Source organism: Nerophis ophidion, linkage group LG25 (assembly GCF_033978795.1).
Source record: "Nerophis ophidion isolate RoL-2023_Sa linkage group LG25, RoL_Noph_v1.0, whole genome shotgun sequence".
Lineage (NCBI taxonomy): Eukaryota > Metazoa > Chordata > Actinopteri > Syngnathiformes > Syngnathidae > Nerophis > Nerophis ophidion.
In genome coordinates, this window is record NC_084635.1 from 27,896,640 (window position 1) to 27,916,824 (window position 20,185).

The 20,185-nt window shown below is 41.9% G+C and overlaps 1 protein-coding gene across 4 annotated transcripts in view; it reads right to left on the reverse strand.

Annotated features, from left to right (window-relative positions):
* LOC133542931 (multiple epidermal growth factor-like domains protein 11) overlaps positions 1–20,185 on the reverse strand; it is a 445,750-nt gene that overhangs the window by 230,315 nt on the left and 195,250 nt on the right. For all 4 annotated transcript variants that reach the window (XM_061887206.1, XM_061887204.1, XM_061887205.1 and 1 more), the window contains exon 5: positions 10,182–10,274. In XM_061887206.1, the coding sequence (XP_061743190.1) occupies positions 10,182–10,274 (93 nt within the window). The remainder of the gene's footprint in view (positions 1–10,181; positions 10,275–20,185) is intronic.

Here is a 20,185-nt window from a genome sequence, read left to right on the forward strand (position 1 = left end):
GAACAGGTGGGTGCCATGATTGGGTATAAAAGCAGCTTCCATGAAATGCTGAGTCACTCACAAACAAATATGGGGCGAGGGTCACCAATTTGTAAGCAAATTATCGAACAGTTTAAGAACAACATTTCTCAACAAGCTATTGCAAGGAATTTAGGGATTTTACAATCTACGGTCCGTAAAATCATCAAATGGTTCAGAGATTCTGGAGAAATCACTGCACGTAAGGGATGATATTACGGAGCTTTGATCCCTCAGGCGGTATTGAATCAAATACTGACATCAGTGTGTAAAGGATATCACCACATGGGCTCAGGAACACTTCATAAAACCACTCTCAGTAACTACAGTTGGTTGCTACATCTGTAAATGCAAGTTAAAACTATGCTATGCAAAGCAAAACCCTTTTATCAACAACACCAAGGAACGCCGCTGGCTTCGCTGGGCCCGAGCTCACCTAAGATGTACTGATGCAAAGTGGAAAAGTGGTCTGTGGTCTGACAAGTCCACATTTCAAATTTTATTTGGAAACTGTGGACGTTGTGTCCTCCGGAACAAAGAGGAAAATAACCATCCGGATTGTTATAGGCGCAAAGTTTAAAAGTCAGCATATGTGATAGTATGGAGGTGCATTAATGGCCAAGGTATGGGTAACTTACACAATTAATGCTGAACGGTCCTTACAGGTTGTGGAGCAACATATGTTGTCATCCAAGCAACGTTATCATGGACGCCCCTGCTTATTTCAGCAAGACAACTCCAAGCCACGTGTTACAACAACGTGGGTTTCGTAGTAAAAGAGTGCGGGTACTTTCCTGGCCCGCCTGCAGCCCAGACCTGTCCCCCTTTGAAAATGTGTGGCGCATTATGAAGCGTAAAATACAACAGCAGAGACCCGGACTGTTGAATGACTAAAGCTCTACATAAACCAAGAATGGGGGAAAATTCCACCTTCAAAGCTTCAATAATTAGTTTCCTCATTTCTCAAACGTTTATTGAGTGTTGTTAAAAGAAAAGGTGATGTAACACAGTGGTGAACATGCCCTTTCCCAACTACTTTGGCACGTGTTGCAGTCATGAAATTCTAAGTTAATTATTATTTGCAAAAAAAAAACAAAGTTTATGAGTTTGAACATGAAATATCTTGTCCTTGTAGTGCATTCAATTGAATATGGGTTGAAAAGGATTTGCAAATCATTGTATTCCGTTTATATTTACATCCAACACAATTTCCCAACTCATATTGAAACAGGGTTTGTATATGTGTGTATATATGTCTGTAGTCCATACGAATATGTATTAGAGTTGTGCGGCATATCGGTCCTAATGTAGTATCGCGGCAATTTTGAATCAAAAAAGGTACTATTGTTACAGCTCAGACTCCAGCCAAAGCCGCTCTGTCTGTGCGCGCCAGTGAGAGCACCGCGGGCCACGCCCACGGACATTTCCTCTCCGCTGCGGGCGCACCTCCACACGGCTGCAGGAGATCTGTAATCAGCGCACCTGTCAAGGATGAATGAGCTGCCTTCATAAGCTCGCACAACCTGCCTTGCGGCGCCGGAGTATAGTTTTCTGTTGGCTTTCAGTAAGCGATCATCCTGCTTGATGCAATCCTGCTCTCTCTGTGTTTTGCCCCTCTGTGTTCTCAGTGTGTTTTCCTGTGTCGCCCCCGCAAGACCCTCCGTCGCCTGGAAAGTGAGCTGTGCGTCTCACTTTTTACGGGATCTCCCTCTGGATTCTGACTGCCTCCCTCGATCCTTGACTTCCCTGGCTTTGGACTCGGCCCTGTAGACTTCTCTCTCCCTGGACTTCCTCGTATCTCGTTCAACATTTACGGTAACACTCAACAGCTAATCTAAAACACATAGCCTTACACCGTACACACTCTTGGATTTTGTCACACTTCATTTCCTTAGTTAGTATATTTAGCGTTGTTTGATTACTACATATATATGGTCTATATATATAAAATAAATACATCAAAAAAAACCCTGGTGTCAGTTGCCGTCACCTCCCCTCTGCAAACCATAACAACTATACTGTGTTTGAAAATTACCGGTTCGCCAATTTTTTTTTTTTTCCAGGCATGACGGCACATCGTCAACAGGTCGCGTCATTGCTGTTTTTACGAGCAGAGGAGCATGTTTGGCAGAACATAACCACGGAATACTTACAAGCCAAACAGTGTAGACAGAAAAGGTAGAATGGACGCAGTTTGGCTAAAAACTAACGTTAAGGTGAAGCTATACCACAGTAACACACACAGGAAGAAGTGCTTTAAAACATGGCTAGCTAGTAAGCGGGTAATGTTCATCCGCATTCGGCAGTGTTTTAGCTTCTTCAAAATTACAAATGCTCGCCTCCTTGGCAATAAATAAAATGAGTTTTTTACAAGTAACATTATTACTGGAGAATGAGGAATACCTAAACATGCTTCACTACACACCATAGGGGGATACATTAGCTCACCAGTGTCAGAATGTAAACAAATGCCATGGGTGGATCGACACCTGACATCCACTGTAATGATACCAAGTACAACAGCGTATCGAGTTGATACTTCTATGATTACATAAATATTTTTTAACATCACCAAATCTTTTTCTTTTCTTTTTTTTTAAAATTCATATTATATTCATAAACTCCGGAAATACATCCCAGGACACATGAGAACTTAAATTACCGTATTTCCTTGAATTGCCGCTGGGTATATAGTATGCGCCTGCCTTGAATTACTGCCGTGTCAAACTTGTTTCGCAAAACAATTAGCGCATGCTTAGCATTACCGCCGGTTTAAGATTAACGCCGGGTCAAACTCATTTCGCAAAATATTATTTTTATTAGCGCATGTCTAGAATTTCCGCCGGGTCAAACTCGTTTCGCAAAATAGTTAGCATATGCCTAGAATTTCCGCTGGTCAAACTCGTGACGTCACGAGTCATCATTTTCAAAATGGAGGAGGCTGATTTCAATAATCTGAAATCGCATAAAGGGAAGAAGATGAAGAGCTATTCAAAAGGATTTAAGGTCCAAGCTATGGAATATGCAAAAAAGAACAGTAAGCAGCTATGTTTTATTAATATACGGTAGCTGCGTGTGTCAAATATGAGTCATTAAATGACTCCCGCGCTGGTGATCCTTCTTGCCACTACTCGGCTGTAGAAGAAGTGACAACAAGAAGCAAGAGTGAGCAGCGAATGTTTATTTTTTCCTCTCGATTGCATTTGTAACATGGAGGATTACATATCTAAAAGAAAACAGTTTTCTACATTGGACTTTCAATGGAAGCAGGAGGTAATAAAGGAAGATCTCCATCGAGACAGAGAGACTTTTAAAACTGAAGAAAGATAAGGAAGACTTCTATAAACAAGTTATCGATGCTTTTGATCAGAAGGAGCTGCACATGGACTTCATTTATAAGTAAAGGTAAGACCATAACAACCTTTTTTTTTATTAAATGTGCTTTTCATGGTGGTGTCCTTACATCACACTCAAGTTTATAATGCCTTTGGTAAACGCAGGAGTGAGAAGAGGTTTTAAATTAATTAGCGCCCTGGCGAAAATTCAAGGAAATACGGTATGAGCATTGTATGACCCTGTAACTACTTGGTATCAGATTGATATTTAAATTTGTGGTATCATCCAAAACTAAAGTATCCAAACAACAGCAGAAATACTGTTTATTTCATTTTAACAGAAGTGTAAATAGAACATGTTAAAAGAGAAAATAAGCAGATATTAACAGTAAATGAACAAGTAGATTAATAATCCCTTTTTAGAGCTTGCCCTTTATAATTTTTTACAAAATAAGCGAATGAGAAATGACACAATATGTTACTGCATAAGTCAGCAGACTAATTAGGTGCCTTTGTTTGCTTACTTACTACTAAAAGACAAATTGTTTGTATGTTCACTATTTTATATAAATTAAAGTTAAAGTACCAATGATTGTCACACACACATTCGGTGTGGTGAAATGTGTCCTCTGCATTTGACCCATCCCCTTGATCACCCCCTGGGAGGTGAGGGGAGCAGTGGGCAGCAGCGGTGCCGCGCCCCGGAATCATTTTTGGTGATTTAACCCCCAATATAAGGACAAAAATGTTCTTCGATTGCAATAACAAACATATGTTTATTGTACTGTAAGATTTTTTTGTTAAAATAAAGCCAATAATGCAATTTTTTTGTGGTCCCCTTTTTTATAAAAGTATCGAAATACATTTTGGACACACACACACACACACACACACACACACACACACGCATATTTACCTACGCCAATGTGGCCACCGTGTCAAAGTAATTGCCTAGGTCTGCTTTAGATAAATCAAGATAAAACAGAAGTTATGTCGCTCTCCCTCCCCCAACTTTGACCTCGGCATTCTGACCCCGTATCTCAGCGACTGTGTCACAAACCTGGGGGTAAAGTTAGACCCAGATTTTAAATTCGAAAAACAAATCAGCAGCGTCGTTCAAAAAAGCTTTTATCGATTACGCCAAATAGCGAAAGTGAAACTGCTTCTGTCAGGACATGATCTCGAGAAATTAATTCACGCCTTTATCTGGAATGGTTTAGACTACTGCAATGTCCTGTATGTAGGCATTGGCCAGGCCTCCCTCGCCCGCCTGCAGCTCGTGCAGAACTCTGCTGCTCATCTGCTATCACAGACCCGCAGACGTGAGCACATCACCTCTATATTAGCGTCCCTTCGACGGCTCCTTGTGCGTTATCGAATCAATTTTAAACTCCTATTTGTTTTTAAATGTCCAAACAACCTCGCGCCAACATATCTCTCCGAGCTCCTTCAGCCTTACTGCCCCACCCGATCCGTAAGATCAGCCGATCAGCTGCTACTGACGGTCAATGACACAAGGCTGAAGCTTAGAGGTGACAGAGCTTTCGCCACTGCTGCTCCCAAGCTCTGGAACGACCTACCTCTGAGTGTTAGACAAGCCTCCTCTCTTCCTGTTTTTAAATCTCTCTTAAAAACATACTTTTATTCCTTGGCTTTTAACACTGAGTGATATCCATCCTGCAATAGCGCCCCATTATACACCTGCTGTGAGTCTGTTTTTACATTTTTATGTTTTATCAATTTATTTTTTATCATGTTCTGTTTGTGTTGTGTTGTTTGCTCGGTTCTCGTATTATCTTTTAACCTGCCCATTGTACAGCACTTTGGCTACCCCTGTGGTAAACTTTAAATGTGCTTTATGAATAAAGTTGATTTGATTTGATTTGATTTGATAGTAGAGTAGATCAGACCCTAGGACGTCTTCAACCATCCCATTCATGTTCCATATCATCACGGGAGAGACAAGCCTCTCTGACTGAAATGCATTTTTACAACACAACATTTTGTCAAATAAGCAAATTCCAATGTTGAAATGTGACAAGGAAGCGACTTCCTGCTATGGTAGTGAAGTGAATTATATTTATTTAGCGCTTTTTCTCTAGTGACTTAAAGCGCTTTACATAGTAAAACCCAATATCTAATTTTTACATTTAAACCAGTGTGGTTGGCACTGGGAGCAGGTGGGTAAAGTGTCTTGCCCAAAGACACAACGGCAGTGACTAGGATGGCGGAAGCGGGGATCGAACCTGCAGCTCTCAAGTTGCTGGCACGGCCGCTCTACCAACCGAGCTATGTCGCCCCCTATTTGGTAGAATATTCTGCGAAGACAGATTGTCGGAGAATGTTTTTTTTATTATGTATGCAACATTTTAGATACACCCTTCATACACTACCTGCAACAAGATGGATAAATATTGATTTAACATATGTAGGAATTTAATCAGTGGTTCTTAACCTTGTTGAGGTAACGAACCCAACCAGTTTCTTATGCGCTTTCCCTGAACCCTTGTTTAGTGAAAAATAAAATGTTTTTTTTTTCAAATTCAAGACAAAGTTATGTTTCTTACTAGTGCACAAAATGAACCGTGCATGAAAAAAAACAACACAGTGCATGAACTCACAACAAATTACACACCTGCAAATCAGTGTGACTTCTGATGTTGCCTTTGAGAGACCAGTTCAGATATTAATCAATCAATCAATGATTATTTATACAGCCCTAAATCACTAGTGTCTCAAAGGGCTGCACAAACCACAACACATACCACAACGACATCCTCGGTAGAGCCCACATAAGGGCAAGGAAAACTCACACCCAGTGGGACGTCAGTGACAATGATGACTATGAGAAACCTTGGAGAGGACCGCATATGTGGGCAACCCCCCCCCTCTAGGGAAACCGAAAGCAATGGATGTCGAGCGGGTCTAACATGATACTGTGAAAGTTCAATCCATAGTGGATCCAACACAACCGTGCGAGTCCAGTCCAAAGTGGATCCAACACAGCAGAGAGAGTCCCGTCCACAGTGAAGACAGCAGGAAACCACCCCAAGCGGAGGCGGATCCGCAACGCAGAGATGTCCCAGCCGATACACAGGCTGGGTCCCGACTCTGGACGAGTGGTCCATGCTGGGTCCCGACTCAGGACAGCCAGTACTTCATCCATGGCCACTGGACCGGACCCCTTCCACAAGGGAGAGTGGGACAGAGGAGAAAAAGAAAATAAACTGCAGATCAACTGGTCTAAAAAGGGAGTCTATTTAAAGGCTACAAATGAGTTTTAAGGTGAGACTAAAATGCTTCTACTGAGGTGGCACCTCGAAGTGTTTGGGCTCTGGGAATCACTAATAAGCCATATGGAAAATTAGAGGGAACATTGTTTGGCGGTATCCATAATACGCCGATAGGGAGAAGTTTTTATTTACACGATGAGTCGGGTGAGTCTTAACTTCCGCGGCGGAGGCTCCGCCGAACCCCTGTGGCCGACTCACTGAACCCCTAGGGTTCGATCGAACCCAGGTTAAGAACCACTGAATTAAATACATAGACATGATGAATAAAATAATGGAGCTAACAGTCAACCAAACTTAAAAAGTAATTAAAAAAGTCAGTTAATTTTCTTTAAGCCTTAGTTAGTTTTTCATCTTTCTTTGTTTTTTCAGCCTGTAAGTGCAGTAGGTTTACCTAACCCATGTTTTGGACATGGCTCAGTCCATTGACTGCCAGCAACAAAGACGACTAAACAAAGTGGTGGCTGTGTGACTAATGACATGTCAACAACACCCCTGTACAATTTACACAAACACACACACTTAGTAGTGATAGCCGTGAAAAGTTGTTTTTAAAGCTCAAGATAAAATAACAATACCGAATGAAAATTCATATCTTAAGTATTCACATTTGTCGTTGTTTGTATTGTATCAACTCTTGCTCAAAAATGAACGTGCTCTCTCCTGCAATAAAACGTCTTGTCATCTGACTTAATCATCTCTTTGAATATCAGAGAACCAAACTAAAGAAAAATGTATTTGCGAAACTTAATGCATAGTACCAGAAAACATCAAAGTACTGTTTTTGCCTCCCAATATTAGCAAATGGAAAGGACTAGGTAATTGTACTTGGAACTACTATATTTCACTGACTCCAAATTGCACTTTTATAAGCCCCAACAAATTAAGAACACCCGCATTGGGAAGCTTATGGAATCAATAGTGGTTTCAGAGAACAGGTTTTCTAAATTAAAGTCTGTATTAGTAACAATATATAATGAAACTTTGTAAAGCATTTACTGTGGGCCGGGTGTGTGATTGATTGCCTTATATGTTTTCCTTATAAACATTAAAGGTAATGATTACAAAATGTATGCATTGACCGCCATGCTGCTGATAAACAGGTGAGTGAGACCTTAAATCACTTCAACCATCGACCTTATGTGATGCCTCTGTGGTTTTCCTCCGAGCATGTAGGTGTGTGGGGGTTATCCTGTGCCCAGCCTCTAAGCATCTACCTAATTGTGACAAATACAGCAGACCTAAATGTTTTGTAAAGTGATTTTACTTTAATTTTTCTTTTAAAAAGAAGTCTGAAAAGTTGGAAATGAGAAATAAAACCCCTATCCTACATTTCCAACTTTCCAGACTTAGGTTTAAAATGTTGTCCTCTTGGTCACAAGATCACCATTAGATTATCACGACTTTAGGAAGTCCATGGATGGCAACTTGCTCAGTTGGATTTATTGCATTTTCTTAAAATAGCAGTCAGAAAGTGTTTTTGTATGAAAATAAACTGTGCATTAATTCATTTGTGTCATGCCAGATTTTGCATCTGAAACAGAATCTGTGTACCCTACTGCTGGAGTACTTCCATTTAGAGGGGTGAGGCTACATCCTGATGGGAGTGCGGAAATACGACCATATCACACCAACTCTAAAATCCCCTTCACTGGCTTCCTGTTCCACTCAGGGTTGAATAAAAAGTCTCCCTACTAACTCACCAGTGCCTCCATGGAAATGCCCCCCTCTAACCCAAAGAACTACTCACCCTCAAATCCTGTACATGACACCTCCGCTCCAAACAGGCTAACCTCCTCCAACCTCCAAGGACAAAGCTACAAACTATGGGAGACCAGGCTTTCTGCTCCACTGCTACCAATCTGTGGAACGCTCTCCCTGACCACCTGAGGGCACCACAGACTGTGAATGCTTTTGAAAAAGGCTTAAAAACCCTTCTTTTTAAAAAAAAGCCTTTTTATAGATATATGCATACTAGTTCTAGCTATTAGGCTGTTCTAGTTTTTATATTTTATTAATTATTATTATTTGAAAGGGAATAAGCGGTAGAAAATGGATGGATGGATTATAAAAAACATTTCTTAACTTAAATTTTTTTAATACACTGTAGCACTTTGAGGTTGTTTGTTCAATGTAAAGTGCTTTTTACAAATAAAATCTATTATTATTATTATTATTACATTTCCATGTTAACATATCAGCTTGCAAGTCTACAGGAACCCTTAGTTCTATGAACTGAAGGTCCCAGGAATTTTACATTTCTGAACTTTTGGTGGAAAAAAGGCTAACAACACAAAACGTGAATTGTCACGATCATGCCTTGATCATCAAAGATGTTTGGTAATGTAGCCTGGGATATTTCAAACGAAATCATACTTGCCAACCTTGAGACCTCCGAATTCGGGAGATTGGGGTGGGGCGGGGTGGGGGGCGGGGTTAAGGGGTGTACTTATATATATATATTTATATATATATATATATATATATAAAAGAAATACTTGAATTTCAGTGTTCATTTATTTTCACATATACACACATAACACTCATCTCTACTCATTGCTGTATTAGAAAGTGCAATGCTTTGCAGCCAGTGGCAAAGCCTTTAAAGGAGAATAGGTATGGGCAGCATCTGTGACATTTGATTTGTGAGTTAAGGGTTGAATTTTTCATCCTCGTTCTATTCTCTGTCACTATCTTTTTTTGGACATTACTACTTGCCGTAGTTTTGAAGCAATGCATGATGGGATTGCGGATGTTGTGTGTCAGTGTATTAAGGCTGGAATAAACACATGCTGAGAAATAGCTCCGTGCCTGCCTACTTTATGGGTTATAGATAAACCTATGGATAACGGAGACATATACAAAAGTCTCCCTCTTGTTTTGTGTGCAGTTGTGCACTCTCCAAAAGCCGTAGATGTATTAACGTGACTGGGCTGGCACGCTGTTTATATGGAGGAAAAGCGGACGTGATGACAGGCTGTCCTCAGGTAGGTCCGGCTGGAAATCGGGAGAAATTCGGAAGTATGGTTGTCTCGGGAGATTTTCGGCAGAGGCACTGAAATTCGGGAGTCTCTCGGAAAATTCGGGAGGGTTGGCAAGTATGAACTAAATAGATGCTACTGATAGTCTGTAAACTAGATGTTTGTCAATGTGCATGTTGTTCAAGTTGCATGACAATGTATTCACCTTCTCTATTTTGTAATGAAATGGAATGTTGTCATGTAAACTCGTGAATGCTAATAAGGAGGATGTACATGGCAAAGTCAATGTAAGTTAGCATTACTCTGGCACATTATGGAAAAGTGGAGCCTTACTTTAAGTTTCAGCCTTTCCTATCAGGCATACTTGTATTGTTGGTATTGAATCTTGCAACATTACCTCGAGACATGAATCAATATGCTGAACTACCGACAAAATTCAGTACTTATCCCTACTCACGACTCCCCTAAGTATTTTTGGGGACTTTTGTTGGTAGAACTTTTTACATTGCTGCTGTGACATGCACACAATGCAGATAGACATTGACATTTGAACTCACCGCTGGAGCAGTCCAGTCCCCCCCACCCGGGCTCACACTGGCAAGTGTCAGGGGAGACGCACCGACCGTGGGCACACTCCTCTGTGCACAAAGCTGAAATGAAAGATGTGAACAACATATGTGAATTCTAGGCTGACCATATTGTAAAATGCCAAAAAGAAGACACATATGCGTGCCAAGTTGGCAAGTACAGCCCATATTTGCTGTACAGATTTATTTTAGAAAAGGGCAGTGGTGTATACTTCTTTTGTTGCCTTGTTTGTATTTGACTTTACTCAATGTTTGGGAAGCATTTTAATCATCAAAACCATTTTGTTGTATAAAAATTGATCAGAGCTTTTTATCCATTTTATGGAGGAATGTAGTTAATCATAGAACTGGCATCCAATGTTATTAAAAAAAGATATATTTTGAATCGAGAATTGTGTCACGGCCTGGTCGCATCTTTATGCGAGGATTGTTCTCCCAGAAATGCAGAAGAGACAGTTCCGGACGACAGCGCGAGGTAGGAGATGATTTATTCATCATAAATCATAACCAAACAGAAAACAAGCAAGAAAGATGCGCGCCGATTACACGCGGAAGCTGAGGAAAAACTTAGCACAAGAAAAACAGAAGCAAGAACCAGGAACTTCAAAATGTAACAGTTGCATGCAGCAAACAAAGAAGCCAGGAAACAGGTGAAAATCATAAGTAACCATGGTGACTAAACTCAGGAGATGCACAAACAGGAACTAAAGGAGTCCAAAACTAATAGAACATAACTAAACAAAACATGATCCGGACCACGGATCATGACAAAGTGTTTTGAATTAAGAATCGATTCTGAATTGAATCCTTACCCCCAAGAATCGAATTGAATCACAAGGTGTGGTGCACAAAAATTCACAGGCTGGGCCCGAGATCATCTAAGATGGACTGATGCAAAGGGGAAAAGTTTTCTTTGGTCTGACGAGTCCACATTTCAAATTGTTTTTGGAACTATTCCACATCGTGTCATCCGGACCAAAGGGGAAGTGAACCATCCAGACAGATATCGCCGCAAAGTTCAAAGGGTAACTTACACATCTGTGAAGGCACCATTATTGCTGAAAAGTACATACAGGTTTTGGAACAACATATGCTGCGATCTAAGCGCCGTCCTGTTATTGGACGCCCCTGCTTATTCCAGCAAGACAATGCCAAGGCACATTCAGCACGTGTTACAACAGCGTGGCTTTGTAAAAAAAGAGTGCAAGTACTTTCCTGGCCCGCCTGCAGTCCAGACCTGTCTCCCATCGAAAATGTGTGGCGCATTATGAAGCGCAAAATACGACAGCAAAGACCCCGGACTGCTGAACTACTGAAGCTCTACATAAAACAAGAATGGGAAAGAATTCCACTTTCAAAGCTTCAACAATTAAAGTACCGTTGATTGTCACACACACACTAGGTGTGGTGAAATTTGTCCTCTGCATTTGACCCATCCCCTTGATCACCCCCTGGGAGGTGAGGGGAGCAGTGGGCAGCAGCGGTGCCGCGCCCGGGAATCATTTATGGTGATTTAACCCCCAATTCCAACCCTTGATGCTGAGTGCCAAGCAGGGAGGCAATGGGTCCCATTTTTTATAGTCTTTGGTATGACTCGGCCGGGGTTTGAACTCACAACCTACCGATCTCAGGGCGGACACTCTAACCACTAGCCCACTGAGTAGTAATTAGTTTCTTCAGTTCCTAAACGTTTATTGAGTGTTTTTTAAAGAAAATATGATGAAACAAAGTGGTGAACATCCCCTTTCCCAACTACTTTGGCACGTGTTGCAGCTATGAAATTCTAAGTTAATTATTATTTGCAAAAAAAAAATAAAGTTGATGTGTTTGAACATCAAATATCTTGTCTTTGTAGTGCATTCAACTGAATATGGGTTGAAAAGGATTTGCAAATCATTGCATTCCATTTATATTTACATCTGACACAATTTCCCAACGCATATGGAAACGGATTTTGTAACAAACACACACACTGCCATGAATTAACAAGCCCAGAGCAGTGTGCTACAACTAGCAACTTTGCAGCTGTACTCCAAGAAAAAAAAACACTTAATAAAAACGAGAAAGCACAGAATGTCTGAAAGCATATTTACCTAACACTTACAGAATTAAGTACTTACAGTACTTGAAGGCCTCATGCTCGCTACGAATAGGCAGCGACAAATATGGACTTTGCAAAATAAATATGACTGAAGAACTATCCGGTCAGATGTTGTCTATAGTGTCCCAACTTTCAAAGCAACTCTCTACATTCGTCACAAAAAGCTGAGTCACCAAAATGTGGGATTGTTTTTTGGTCACTCATTGAACAGAATGTTTAGCAGGCAAACAGATAGAACTGTTGCAATATTATATCAAGTACACACTTAAACTCACTTGAATTCACACTTTGGTCTTGAACTTCATTTCACTTAATTTGAAGAACAAACACACCATATGCGGCCTTCCCTCTGCCTGATTGCTATCGCTGCCTTGTGTTTTGGAGACCCTGATGTGTATTTTGGTATGTCTGATCCCTTGAAAGAAATAATGTCTCCGAATGCGTAAACCCAAGTATCCTCAAGCTGTCTTCAAAAGCTAAAGAATGGTACAGAGGTCAAATTCTTAATAAAGAGAAACTCGCCTTAGATATTAATGTTTTTAATCTATAAAAATAATTTTAATTAGCTCAGCTGACCATATTCTGAAATCCCAAAGAGGGGACACATATATGCGTGCCAAGGCTGGGACTAGGTGAAAATTTGCCAATGATACTTGAACTTGCTTTATAATTAATATATTTATTTAGATAAAGCATTTTTTCTCCTCTGTTGACAGTAGTGTTGGCACTAGGAATTTTCCCACATCCAATTGTCCCATGGACCCCATCAAGTCATAAAAATGGGGTCCCACAGTAAATTTTTGGGGTTCCAATTTTTTGTAAGCGTTTTGAAAACAAATGATAAACGTATGCATTGTACTGTTATATCTCACATTATATGTTGTGTTTTGGAAAAAAATTGTCATAAACGTCACTTAATTCATTAAAAGAAGTAATAAAAAAAAGAAAACAAATGTGTATGCATTTGTAATGTAAATATATTCATCTTTCCTTCATGGATCTAAACCATAATTGCCAACCCTCCCGATTTTTCCGGGAGGTTCCCAATTATCATATGCCCCTCCCGAAAACCTCCCGGGGAAACCATTCTCTCATATTTCTTCCGATTTTCACCGGGACAACATTATTGAGGGCGTGCCGGGAAGGCACGGCTTTTAGTGTCTTCTGCACACTGTCGTCTCGTCTGCTTTCCCTCCATGCAAACAGCGTGCTGGACAAGCCACGTCCTGTATGCGGCTTCTATAGATACACGTGATTGACTGCAAGACATACTTGATCACCAGCCATACGCGTCACACGGAGGGTGGCCGTATAAACAACTTTAACACTGTTACAAATATGCGCCATCTTGTGAACCCACACCAAACAAGAATGACAAACACATTTCGAGAGAACATCCACACTAGAGATGCGCGGTTTGCGGTCTCATCCGCGGACGACATGACGAAAAAATAGATTTTAATTAGATTCGGGCGGGTGGCTGTTGAACTATCCGGAAATATTTGATATACATGGTTCTGGGATCGGTATCCTTTGCCATTCAAAGAGCCATTTAAGACCCGTGTGATAAAGCGAAGAACACAGTAGGAGACGCTATTATTCTCTTGAATGACTGCCTGCAGTCACCCAGGTAATAAGTATTAGGGCGTGCTATGAAGCCATTGGCTTTGTCGCCTTCTACAACATGTACGATCTGCTTGCAAGTCCAGCATCATGTTGTGTGTGGCTTCCGCGGTAACACGCACACGACTGCAAGGCATACTGGGTGACACAGAGTACACTAATGGTTGTGATATAAACAATTTTAACACTCCTAGTAATATGCGCCACGTTGTGAAGCCACACCAATTAAGAACGACAGACACATTTCGGGAGAACATCCTCACAGTAACACAACATAAACGCAACACAGCAAATACCCATAATCCTTTGTATTCATGACAACCCTGACTATTTTATACACCCCGCTACCAGCAAACCGCATCACCCCCCAGCCCCCCCGTGCGTCGTAAAATATATTCAGGAATTGTCACGGATACAAAGGATTCTGGGTATTAGTTGTGTTGCGTTTATGTTGTGTTACTGTGAGGATGTTCTCCCGAAATGTGTTTGTCAATCTTGTATTGTGTGGCTTCACAGCGTGGCGCATATTAGTAAGTGTTAAAGTTGTTTATATCACAACCATCAATGTACTCTGTATCGCCCAGTATGCCTTTCAATCTTGTACGTGTAATTGCGGAAGCTGCACACAACATGTTGCTGGACCAACAATCGGTTCGTAAATGTTGTTGAAGGTGTCTAAGGCAATGGCTTCACAGCACGCCCATATTCTTGTCATCAGGATGAACGTTATTGGATAGTCGCGAGAACGTTAGCGGCTCCAATTGTCTTCATTACTCTGTGAAACAGGTTTAAATAGCTCTGTGAGTGCTAAAGGCGTCCAACCTCTGATGTATTTCAGCGGGCGAGTACGGTCCTGATAAAATGTTGGTTCGGGTGGACGGCGGATGGATGACGCCTTTGGTGATGCGGTTGCGGATGACATAATTGCCTATCCGCGCATCTATAATCCACACTGTAACACAATATAAAGACAACAGAACAAATGCCCAGAAAACCTTGCAGCCTAACTTTTCCGGGTCGCTACAATATACACCCACGCTACCACCAAACCCTGCCGCCCACACCTCAACCCTGCCCCCGAATTCGGAACTCTCAAGGTCGCGGCAAGTATGACTTCAGAGTTATTTCTCATTTCAAAATGTTTTAGTTTTTTTTGGGGTTGTTTTTTTGGTTGTTTTCCGCCCTTTTTTGTCAAACAAAACTATGTTTTTTTTTTATGGCAAACACACAAAATCTTTCACCAAAAATAATTTTCACAGTGGAATATTTGATGTGACGCAATCGGGGTTGAGGTGGGGGGTAGTGGGTAGCGGGGGTGTATATTATAGCGTCCCGGAAGAGTTAGTGCTGCTGGGTATTTTTTCTGTTGTGTTTATGTTGTGTTACGGTAGCGGATGGTCTCCCAAAATGTGTCTGTCATTCTTTTTCGGTGTGGTTCCACAGTGTGGCGCATATTTGTAACAGCATTAAAGTTGTTTATACGGCCACCCTCAGTGTGACCTGTATGGCTGTTGACCAAGTCACTGGATTGCCCTCTCGGTGTCTGCCCCTCTCTCACGAATGCCGCTGCTTGCGCAAACCTTCACAATTTATTTTGTTTTGGACCCCATCTTAACCTTGGCTGTACATTGAAAATACACGCAACCCTGACTCAAAACGCCGGGCATTTGAGGCATTTAAGAAACACCGCCCAGATAGCCCTGCCAAAGAGGACATGTCCATGGAAAAAAGGATGTATGGTCAGCCTACTAGTAGATGCTTTGCTGAAGGTGTAAGCTTACATACGGAATCACAGCCAGCATTTCATTTTTGTGCTTCTAAAGGAAAGAATGTGTTAAAATCATTTTCACTCTTCTTATGGAGCGCCTTGTGTATTTATTACCCTGTTGTCAAGGCTTGTCGCTCTCTGTCCCTTTTTTTCACCGGTGCACAGCGGCCGTGGTCAAGGCAAGAGAGGGCAAGTGGAGACGTATCGACTTCTTTCCCCCTCTAATGCTCAGTCGACTATGTCCTCCCTGTGATGTCTTACTCACTTCCTTCTTATTTCAGTAGATGTCACTCCTTCTTCCTTGTTACTCGCTTTGCTTCTCTTAGGTCTGTCTTTACATTTACAGTTGCCATGTCTATCGCCTATGCACAGATTTGATTGGCTGAGCATCACGTGGGATGGCTTAACTCGCATGCAATTGGCCAGTATATTTTCTGATCCGTTGCACCATTACTGTAACGGTAAAAAATTAAAAGCGCTACGTCCATCCATCCATTTTCTACCGCTTATTCCCTTAGATGTCGCGGGGGTCGCTGGTGCCTATCTCGTCTGCATTCGGGCGGAAGGCGGGCTACACCCTGGACAAGTCGCAACTTCATCACAGGGCCAAAACAGATAGACGGAAAACATTCACACTCACATTCACACACTACAAACTAGAGATGCGCGGATAGGCAATTATATAATCCGCAACTGCATCACAAAAGTCGGCCTCCACCCACCAGTCACCCGAACCAACATTTCATCAAAGCCACACCCGCCCGCCACCCGCCCGTTGTTATATATCTAATATAGACGATGCAAGGCATTAGTGAGGTTAGAAAGTGTAACTCCCTCCAAATAGCACAGACACAATGGCTTCCTTGAACTGATTTATTTGAAGGCTTCCTTTCTCTTCAAATTCACCGTGAAAACTGTAAAAAATAAAGCACGTTACAAACGTAAAAATAATAACATGCACAGCATGTGGATCAAACATTTTAGCAAGTAACATACCAACAAATGACAAATACCTCGTTGGCCATACCCGGAAGTAGCTTCCTTACATCCTACGACAGACCAAACGAGACACTTCAAAATAAAAGTATGCCCACATACTGTTTCAAAGAGTGCTGCTAGTTTTTCGTATGTGGGTAACAACATTTAACTATTTATAAATGGTTGATTTCTATAGGCTAGTAAGGTAAAGTGTTGTACCTGACAAGTTTGGGCTACCTTGCTTCTGCAACCTTCATCAGAGGTGTCACGTGATGTTAGCGTGACGTCGTCTGTGACGTGTTATATGGATTGTACCATCAAGAGTTGTCAGGTACAACACTTTACCTACTAGCCTATATAAATCAACCATTTATAAACACACGTCAGTAGGCTGAATTAACCTCTTCAACATAACATTTAACTATGTATAATGTAGCGGCTGGCTACAGGGTGTTAGCCAATGACTTTGGCTGGGGGGCGGGACTTCCGGGAGAGATAGGGAAGTGACGTTTGGACAGGAAGTGAGAGTTCGAGTTGTCCACGGAAAAGCGTTAGAGACATGAGAGCTGTTGTGTGGTTGTATTACATCTTGTGCAATAAAGACAAGACAAACGAACAAGTTTTATGAGTCTACATTCCTGGGATTATTACAATATATATTTCCGAATTCGTTCAACCGCCACCCTCCCGAATCTATTTAAAATCTATTTTTTCGTCATGTCACCCGCCCGACCCGCAGACTCCGCGGTTGTGCCCGCAAACCGCGCATCTTTACTAGGGACCATTTAGTGTTGCCAATCAACTTATTCCCAGGTGCATGTTTTTGGAGGTGGGAGGAAGCCGGAGAACCCGGAGGGAACCCGGAGGGAACCCACGCAGTCACGGGGAGAACATGCACACTCCACACAGAAAGATCCCGAGCCGGGGTTTGAACTCAGGACTACTCAGGACCTTCGTATTTTGTGGCAGACACACTAACCCTGAATGTTTATAACTGACTATATTTACAAATGCATCAAAATGTATTTTATTTTGTGTCATTTATTAAAAGGAATTAAGTAACGTTTATGACAACTCTTTTCCAAAACATAATTTAGAAAGTGAGATATAACAGGATAGCATACATTTATCATTTGTTTTCAAAATGGTTGCAAAAAAGTGGGACCCCAAAAATTTACTACGTCAAAACTTAAAATACTTAAATAATTAATTTACCATAGATCCAGGTCCGGATTGGACAGTGTCAGCGTATAGACTTGGACCGCAGTCCATCAGTTTGTGAGTTATATATATTATTACATTACTTTATAAAACTACTGTTTTTACCTGCAACCCGCCTGATTTCAGTCCCTGCTTTCTGTTCCGTCCGGGACTCGAACCTGGGTCACCCGGCATGAGAGAGGAGCGTACTAGCTACTGTTGGATTTGGTTGTCTTTTTATTTCCTAGTCAGATTTTACAACAGCTAAAGTGTGAGCCTTTTACATAGACCTTGAATTTGGAATGTAGGGATGAAGCCATAACAATCTGTTATCTCAACTGTCCGAGGTAGGAAGGAAAAGAAGAGGGGCGGGTGAGAGTGAGCGAGGAGGGAGAAACTGCCATTTTAGGATTAGATCAATTTGGGCCGTGCATTGAAATGGTGTATCTAGATCGATCTCCCAAAGCGCTTTGGTTATAAAATATCAAAATGAGAAACCTCTGTCTCTGATTGATTTAAAACCAGCTTATGTGTCATAAAAGAACCAGGGGGGCGTTGACCGAAGGAAGAACAGGTAAAAACGCAACACTACCGAGATAAAATATTAGCTGTCAACCCGGTAGCCAGAGTGAGGATTAACATCATCAGGCCTTTTTCAATCAATCAATCAATGTTTATTTATATAGCCCCAAATCACAAATGTCTCAAAGGACTGCACAAATCATTACGACTACAACATCCTCGGAAGAACCCACAAAAGGGCAAGGAAAACTCACACCCAGTGGGCAGGGAGAATTCACATCCAGTGGGACGCCAGTGACAATGCTGACTATGAGAAACCTTGGAGAGGACCTCAGATGTGGGCAACCCCCCCCCCCCCTCTAGGGGACCGAAAGCAATGGATGTCGAGCGGGTCAAACATGATACTGTTCAATCCATAGTTCAAGCGGATCCAAGACAGCAGCGAGAGTCCCGTCCACAGGAGACCATCTCAAGCGGAGGCGGATCAGCAGCGTAGAGATGTCCCCAACCGATACAGGCGAGCGGTCCATCCTGGGTCACGACGAGCGGTCCATCCTGGGTCTCGACTCTGGACAGCCAGTACTTCATCCATGGTCATCGGACCGGACCCCCTCCACAAGGGAAGGGGGGACATAGGAGAAAGAAAAGAAGCGGCAGATCAACTGGTCTAAAAAGGAGGTCTATTTAAAGGCTAGAGTATACAGATGAGTTTTAAGGTGAGACTTAAATGCTTCTACTGAGGTAGCATCTCGAACTGTTACCGGGAGGGCATTCCAGAGTACTGGAGCCCGAACGGAAAACGCTCTATAGCCCGCAGACTTTTTTTGGGCTCTAGGAATCACTAATAAGCCGGAGTCTTTTGAACGCAGATTTCTTGCCGGGACATATGGTACAATACAATCGGCAAGATAGGCTGGAGCTAGACCGTGTAGTATTTTATACGTAAGTAGTAAAACCTTAAAGTCACATCTTAAGTGCACAGGAAGCCAGTGCAGGTGAGCCAGTACAGGCGTAATGTGATCAAACTTTCTTTTTCTTGTCAAAAGTCTAGCAGCCGCATTTTGTACCAACTGTAATCTTTTAATGCTAGACATGGGGGGACCCGAAAATAATACGTTACAGTAATCGAGGCGAGACGTAACAAACGCATGGATAATGATCTCAGCGTCTTTAGTGGACAAAATGGAGCGAATTTTAGCGATATTACGGAGATGAAAGAAGGCCGTTTTAGTAACGCTTTTAATGTGTGACTCAAAGGAGAGAGTTGGGTCGAAGATAATACCCAGATTCTTTACCGAGTCGCCTTGTTTAATTATTAGGTTGTCAGATCTTACAGTTGTATTATTGTATTATTTCATCTGATTCATAACTTCACAACTTGTAAATATTCAGCCTGTTTAGAATTGTGTGCCCTCTTCCAACAATTTTCAACGGGAATAACTTTTTCAGGAACTTTCCCATTTATCTGGGTAAATACTGTAAAAGAGCCCTCCGACCCCCGGTGTTTACACCAAAATCTACCCGGGTAGATTTAGTTTGAGAGGAACTACTTTTAGTTCCCAGTAGCACGGTGGGATTTTTGGAAGTTCAACAAATATTGACTTTATACTTTGTTACATGCTGTAAAATGAGTCAGCTACGGCATGGCGCAGTTGGGAGAGTGGCCGTGCGCAACCCGAGGGTCCCTGGTTCAATCCCCACCTAGTACCAACCTCGTCATGTCCGTTGTGTCCTGAGCAAGACACTTCACCCTTGCTCCTGATGGGTGCTGGTTAGCGCCTT